Below are 8,045 nucleotides of genomic sequence, written 5' to 3'. Positions count from 1 at the left end.
GGCTTTGTACTTAACGCGGATTGTACTACGGACTATTTTAATTAACGAGTGTATATGTTTGGTTGACTGTATATTATTCTGATAATGAACAGGCTGCAACATTTGCAATGCTGTATTGTGTGTGCGTGAGGCGCCTTCGAGATCGAACAGCGGAAAATACTCCGTAATTTTTTATCATACAGATCATTCGAAACTGCAATGTGTTGACTTTTATTTTAGAATGCGCTTTCTGTCATCTCGGTTTCCTTTTCGTGAACTTGTTTGTAGAGCACCGCGCCACACAAAAATGAACCAAACTCAGCAGCATATACACGGTTTAATATATTTAATAGTGTATTTGTTAATCTGTTAATTATTTCGCGTATTCATTCCTTTCATATATAGACTATAATTTAATAAAAACAGCTTTTGTTATTTTTAGTTAAACTTCATTTCTGTTGCTTGTCCGCGCTCGTCCGCCGCATTCATTCTCTCCTCCGACCCTGCAGCTCTCGCGGTTAGTGTTTGTGGCACCAGTCCCGGTGTTTCTTCAGTTACTCGGGCTATTTCTCGATGTTGAGAATTCGGTGTCGCACATAGATTGCACTTGACTATGCCTTGTCATTTTCTCTGCTGAACTGAAATTAACGGGAGTGTGTCCATGTCACAGATGTAGAATCCGTCTCTGCAGTCATCTCAACCATGGAATTCCAGCAGCAGGAAATAGACAAACTATTTTACCCGGGAATTTTTTCTCTGGCGCTGTGTTGCGGTGTAGGTAAATTCAAATATGTTAAAATATGTTGTTGTAACGTACGTTACCGAGATTATAATGAGTATAATATTACCCAAATGTTATTAGTAATGTGTTATATTACTGTAATGTCGTTACTTTTGTAACGCGTTACTCCCAACACTGCATATATATATATATATAACTAAGTAGTGAGAGAATGTTCTAGTTTAGGGTCAAGGTTGGACTTTGGGTCAAAGAACTGTTAATTTTTTTTTTTTTTTTTTTTTTTTTTTTTTTCATAAAGTAACCTTTTTCAATTAACTTTATATTAGTGGTGAATAAATTACATGACATTAGAATGTCATGTAAATACAATATATGATATAAATGACTTTAAACAGCCCCTTTCTACAATCTATGATATAAATGACTTTAAACAGCCCCTTTCTACAATCTGTTTTATTTCTGATTAAATTAATTTAGTCTTACCTTACACTGCAGTTTAAAAAACCCTGTTTCAGTCAGAATATCCTGTTTTATGTCACTTTACAGAAGTCAAATAGATTCCAAATGCCATTTCATGTTGACAGTAAAAGGCCCATATTTTATAGCAAGCCAACTGACAACAGCAACATACATCCTTGTTTGAATCCATAAAGCATTTGCTGCTATATACCAAGCTGGTTGTTCGTAGTACAGTGCACACAACTGTAAATTGCTTCGAAAAATCTCATGATAAGGGCAGTCTGTCACCTCAGCAGTGTCTTATATCAGATAGCCTGTATCTTTGGTATCTTTTCCGTATGGCTCAGGTTTACCCTGCTCCGACTGTGTGTGAAGTGTTTAATGGCTTGCAAAAGCTCCCTTGCTGTTATTTACAGCTAAAGCTGTCCATATCCATCTGAGCTGGCAGTTTCACGCATCACGTGAGACCGTTCGACTCTCGCTGTCTGTCACTGTAAATACTGCCCTCCATGAGAATGGCACTCCCATTTGCATTCCCAACCACACTCTCGCACACTGCTGTCACTTTAAAATGATTCGGAATGAAGGGCAGCATTGGCCTATCTCTTGTGTTAGAGCGTTGTGCTATAATACTATGATGCTAAAAAAGTATCAAAAACATATTATTACCATGGAATTACCCTTGGAACCATGTAAATTTATCAACGTAGCAGTGTTTAGTAAAAAAAAAAAGAATTAAAAGAATACCATGGTATTGGGGGAATATGTATTATAGTCAGTAGCGGTTTTAGGCACGGGCGAACCGGGCAGCCGCCCGGGGCGGCATTTTTTCATAATACACGGGGGGCGGCACGAGCAGTTAAAAAAAATAATAAAATCCTCTGCGCCGCCGCCGCGAAGCAGTTTTCTATTGTCTATCATTTCACTGTGTGGGGAATTGGCAAATTGGCGCCCCTGCTTGCTGAGAAGGTGCCGTGCACAGAAGCTCGAAGGGGGTCTCGCCCAGGGTGTAATTCAATGTAGAACCGCCACTGATTATAGTAATACCATGTCATTTTTTGAATTAAAGTACAAAGGTATTATCATCTGATACGTCACCATGGTACCGCCACAGTACATTTTTTGCAAGAGATGAGAAACTCAATAAACTCAAAGTTAAATCTTGATGTTATTATTGTAGTCTTTTCTGTGCTCAGTTATTATTTGCTGAAAATAAACCTGGATTTGAATCAGCTTCCTTTGCTGAGAGTCCCTGTGTGTCCATGACCATCTGTTTAGGTTTTTGCTTGGAGTAGATGAAATGACAGCGGTAGGCAACACCAGCACAATAGGCTTTTTCCAAACATGAATCGTATGAATTAAATAAATTCAATGGGTGGATGTTGTTGACCTTTAAAGTTTACCTTGCATAAAAATGAGATGTCAGGCAAAGAATTGAGTCAGTCAGCTGCAGGATGAAAATCCTCTACAGAGGCCTGTAATGAATTTTATTTCTTAGTACAAGGACCAAAGACTTCCATTTAAACAAGGCAGGCAGGCCAGTAATGCACTTTGAATGAAAATTACGATTATGCAGTTTCAGCTAAGGCTATCAGAGTAATTCTGAGCTAATAACTCATTTGCTCAGTGGGGAGATATTAAAGACAACCTAATTCAAATGTAATTTGCAAGTCCAACATTTACGACCCTTTTTTGTCTGGTGACTTCTCTCATGCAAAAAAAAAAAAGTGAATAAAGAGGCAAAATATTATATATACTTTTTAATGAAATGAAAACGGGCTAGGATGCTGGGCTGTTAATCACCTCAAGCGCCGAGGGCAGAGCCGGCCCAAGGCATAAACGAAATAAGCGGCTGCTTAGGGGCCCCGTGGCCACCAGAGGGCCCCCAAGAGTTCTTGAAATGACAGCTTGATTTATTTTTTTATTTTATTTTTATTATTATTATTATTATTAGGTTTTTTTGTGATATATTATGTCAATGGACAATGGTAATTATACAACAATAATCTATATATATGCATCATTTTATTAATTCCATAGCGACGCATCATCCGATAGGCACAATAGCACTGTATGACAGATCACTTTTATTTAGTTTTTCCTTTTTTGTTCAAAATATCCACAAACTTCTTAACTATATCATAAACTTGCTAAAACATATAGCCTATTCTGATTGTCAAATATGTGTAAATTAATTTGTTTTAATTTGTCGTTTAAACAACCTAAATTAGCCTACCATGTTAGTTGATCTATAATGCGCGCTGGACGCTGCCGTGTGGATCTGTCAGATTAACATCACTTAAATTCACCCATTTCTTCCGAAATACATGAAATTAAGTGGCCAGTGAACTGTGAGAAAAACAGTAAACTTTATAGTTACCTACACAGTGTTTGATAGGAATAAAACACGTTGTCAAATTTTTATTGAAATAATTATTATTGCCACTTTCCATAGAAATCAGTGTGTTTTTAACAAATTATAAATGTCTTTTTTGCTAATACTTAATTGAAATTGTAATTTTGAAACCAAAAATAAACTTTATGTGGTTGAAAACTCTGAACAGTTGTGATATATGAAAAGCACTGAGTGCTTCTTTCTCTGGCTCAGCACCAGCCAAAGTGCGGCGAGTCAAAGGGTTAAAATCGATCGCGTTTTGGGGTTGGAGTAAGGACAAAAAAAAAAAGATGGTGGGCACAAATCAGATCTGAGGGGGCAATCGTGCCTGGCTGGCTTGTTAATTAGCATAGCCTAGGTATCTTAGTAGGGAAGTTAAGTTAATGTTTGATTAAACATCCGTAAATAGCCTTGACATCTTAATATGTTATAATATAACATTTTACTTAGCTAGTTTTAGGTTAAAGTTTTTGTCTTCTGTGTAAAATAACATTCTTGGGTATATACTGTATATAAACTTGGTACTGATAACACATTAAGTATGCCACTTACTACTGTAAGACTTTGACTGTTAAAGTGCAAATTAACACCTGACCACTCTTGTGGGTTTGCTACTGTTACAATTAAAAATAGTAGAAGGGTAAAACATGCCAGGCAGACATTGGTATGATGTAAGCAACACAGATACAACAAATAAAATTGATAATGGGTGTGTTAGATTCATAGATTCAATCAGTCGTATTGGTGGCACCAAGGGGCCCCCCAAAAAAATTCTGCTTAGCCCCATAAAGGATTGGTCTGGCCCTGGCCAGGAGCCAGGGAAGATAAGCCGCCGTGAAGAAGCCGCCGCCCCTGAAGCCCCGGATCAGGAGCACATGCGGCCGCCAGACTCCGCCCCTTACCTGGACCCCTCCTTTCTGAACACTGCCCTTCCTTCACAATTCCCCAGCATAACGTGGACATCAGATCCCCCATTTATTTTGGACACTCCTTCCCCTTTGGACACTTCCCCATTTTTTGACATTTTATGTTTATTTTCTGTTAAATAAAAGCCTCTCAGAGGCCTGACACCACACCCACTGTGTCTGTCGTTTGCTCCTCCCGCCACAGTATACAGTGCATATTACAGATAACCAGCACTATAGAAGTACTATAATTGTATATAAAACTGTAAGTACTGTATATACTATACAGTATATGATCATTCAAATAATCAAATTGTGTCCATTTTCTGTGTAATCGTAGCCACCTGACTAGTGGATGCCTTGTGTAAAAAGTTGTAGGTTCTTTTAGATAGGAAAATTTTAAAGAAAATAAAAAAGAAGAAGAAGAATTGGGGTGAATCAATAAATTATGAAGAATTTACTGTCATTGTGTGAATAATATGTAATCATGTAATCTGTAAAAAAGTAACTGTAATCTGATAATGAGCATTTTAAAATATAATATAATATAATAACAAACACAAAATCCAGATTACATGTAATCAGTTACTAATATCATAACTCAATATGCTACATATTGATACATACTACATACTTATAACTCAAAAGTCACAGTGAGTATCTTGTGTGGCCACCAGCTGCTTTAAGTATTACAGAGTATCTCAACCTCATGGACTGAACCAGATTTGCCCATTCTGCTGTGAGATATTCCCCCAAAAATGATGCACCTGTTAAAGCAGTTTAGCCTAGCAAAGCAAAAATAAAAGAAAATAAGTTTTTCCAAATGAAGAGTCAAGTCATTTTATGTGGAATACATTATTTTCAACCCTGACAACCGGAAAGGGCACTCCAGAAATAAAAACATTCAAGTGATGTTGATTGAAAACCAGTTCAAATAAGACTTTGGCTTTCTCATTCATACATGCCCGCTTTTATTTCTACTGTTTTAAATGCCTGTTTAAAAGTAAAGGAGCATGGTGGAAAGTTTCTCCTTAAATATGCTGTTTTGATTGAAGCATGAGGGAGAGAGAGTGGAGAGAGAGCTGCATAATCTTTGCTTTATTCCTGTGGGCCACAAGGGAAATAATTTACAGTTAGTTGTGCAACATCCCTGCAGCAATTCTATCCAAAATAATGAATAGATTTTTCTTGGAGTGCAATTGTGAAGCCAGTGTTCTTTTTAACTGGCTTCAGCTTTCGAGATATAATTGAAAGCATAGATTTATTTGCATGTGTCATCTAACAGGAAAACTTTGGTAAAATTGGTAAGCTCAGGACAGAGTATTTTAAAAGTTAATCCATTATCGTGGAGTACTATAACTGTCATAGCCCGAGAGGTTTTATACAAAGTGAATGAGAACCTCAGTCCCATTTAAGTTTGTCACAAATGACTATTTTGAAAATGTACATCCTTTGTTTGATTGTTTGTTTGTTTTCAAGCTTCATTCATTTTACAGAATGTATTCTTCTTTTACTTTCCGACTGACCATTTTCTGATTAAGATCACTGTTCTGGATAAGCATTTATTCCAGAAAAGATATTTAAATTCTTTACAGCTGTTGAAATATTCCTGTATCATAATATTACTTTCCTCTTGTGAAAATACTGGAAATGCTCTTGCCATTTATTTTAATTAATTTTCAGTAATTCAGGTCATTAATTCTCATGAATATCCTTGACAACAGCACACAAAAGGGCAATGAATTAAAAAAGATGTAGATCATAACACTGTTATGATGCTTTCACCTGTCTGTATATTGATTTATGTTCACTTCTTTTAATGTTTTTATAAAACGAATATGTCTCATTGCACAAAAATGTTTTATGACACAATACTGTACAAATTAATACAAACATATGTCAGAAAACTGGAATATTAGCTTAATCAGGTTACTGCAATAAGATTATACCTTGTAATCAGAATATAACCAAACTTCTATTTCAGTTTAAAGCAAATGATGTGCTAAGGCTAATAATATAAAAAAATAAATAAATAAAATAACCAACAACTAACTTACTTATTGATTTTTTTTTTTTTACACTTTACAGGACCCTGAAAAAAACATGAAATGCATCTCAATGTAGAATTTCACTTAGATTTTTTTTTTTACTCATACTGACTAAGCACAGCTTTTGCTTGCACTGGTTTTGTGGATCAACCCAGTTTGTACTCTTCCTAGCATGCACTGGGGCATGAATAATGATTATGGTTGCATTGTTTGACTATTTGCCAGTTTTATCTGCATTGTTATTGTTGATGATGGTGTCACAAGTAGTAACTTGAGTTGTTTTGTGATTCATATAATGATCATTCTCAAATGATCATTTTTGTTTGTAACCATTGTTGATTCCTGTACCAAGCTATGGCGTCTGTTTGTGCCAATTTAAGGTAGTTTGTGGGTATATTTCGTTTTTATGTGATGAATGGTCAAGTCATTCAAACCTTTTCAAACTATTTTGTTCACAGTGGGCGACTGCATTTCTAACATTTATTCTACAATATTGTATTATTTTACAAAAATCATGCAGTGTAATTATCAAAAAGACACATATTTTGATGAAGTTGCCTTGGAAAATAAAGGGACACGTTCCTGGGACGTGAACGCTTTCAACTTCAGTTGTCTTAATGAGTTCTCAAACCAGTCAACCAGAATTTACATTGCTCTGACATTTTTTGAGAGAGAGGGAAGCTTATGGCTTTTGACATTAATATAGATAATGTTTTTACACTTTATTACCGGTCTCACACTGACTCCAGGGCTTTCCTGAACATACAGATCTTTGGAACGGTGAACTTCTACTAACCACCTGACTCATGCTCTCTCTCTCTCATTTCCCCCTCTCTCTTTCTTCCATATCCAGGACACTGAGATTATCAACACGGCAGTTCTTACTGGCCGAACTGTGGCCATCCCTGTCAAGGTGGTTTCCATAGAACTGAACGGAGCAGTCACTGATGTGTCATCCTTTGTGCAGTGAAAACTGATACTTTTGAATGTTAGCGTCACATATACATCTTCATATGTATGGGTTTTCTAACGCAGTCGGTTCGTCTGATAGCTCACGCGATACAGCATTGCACTTGTGAGGTGAAGAGCTCCAGTGCGAATCCCGTGAATCTAACCCACCTATAAGGAAGATAAAATAGCACAGTTGCATCGGCAAATGCGTTTTTATATCACTTTTGCATTCGTTAACACTATCGTGTAAGTTTAGGGTTGGGTTTGGTGTAGGGGGTATTTCTAATACAATAGAGCATTCATTTTTGATGACACTCGACGGGCATTTGAATTCTGAACCGTCGCAATACGTAACTGAAGCAACATGAAGTGCTTTTTAATGTTTTTTTTATCATTATATATATGCTGTTAAAATGAACTCATAAATATATTAAAGGATTAGTTCACTTCCAGAATAAAAATGTATTTATGTAATGATATTTATATAATAATAATGATAATTTAATCACCCCCATGTCGTCCAAGATGTTCATGTCTTTCTTTCTTCAGTCGCAAAGAAAGTAAGG

The 8,045-nt window shown here is 36.2% G+C and overlaps 1 protein-coding gene across 1 annotated transcript in view; it reads left to right on the top strand.

The window, feature by feature from the left end:
• Positions 1-8,045, top strand: part of LOC107709916 (transmembrane protein 132E) — a 73,249-nt gene that overhangs the window by 39,395 nt on the left and 25,809 nt on the right. Inside the window, exon 4 of the mRNA XM_016514583.1 lies at positions 7,382-7,489. Within this exon, the coding sequence (XP_016370069.1) occupies positions 7,382-7,489 (108 nt within the window). The remainder of the gene's footprint in view (positions 1-7,381; positions 7,490-8,045) is intronic.

This window comes from Sinocyclocheilus rhinocerous, unplaced genomic scaffold (assembly GCF_001515625.1).
Source record: "Sinocyclocheilus rhinocerous isolate Xijiao unplaced genomic scaffold, SAMN03320098_v1.1 scaffold1981, whole genome shotgun sequence".
Classification (NCBI taxonomy): domain Eukaryota; kingdom Metazoa; phylum Chordata; class Actinopteri; order Cypriniformes; family Cyprinidae; genus Sinocyclocheilus; species Sinocyclocheilus rhinocerous.
The sequence above is the reverse complement of the archived record's forward strand: the minus strand, read 5'-3'. Positions and strand labels throughout refer to the sequence as shown.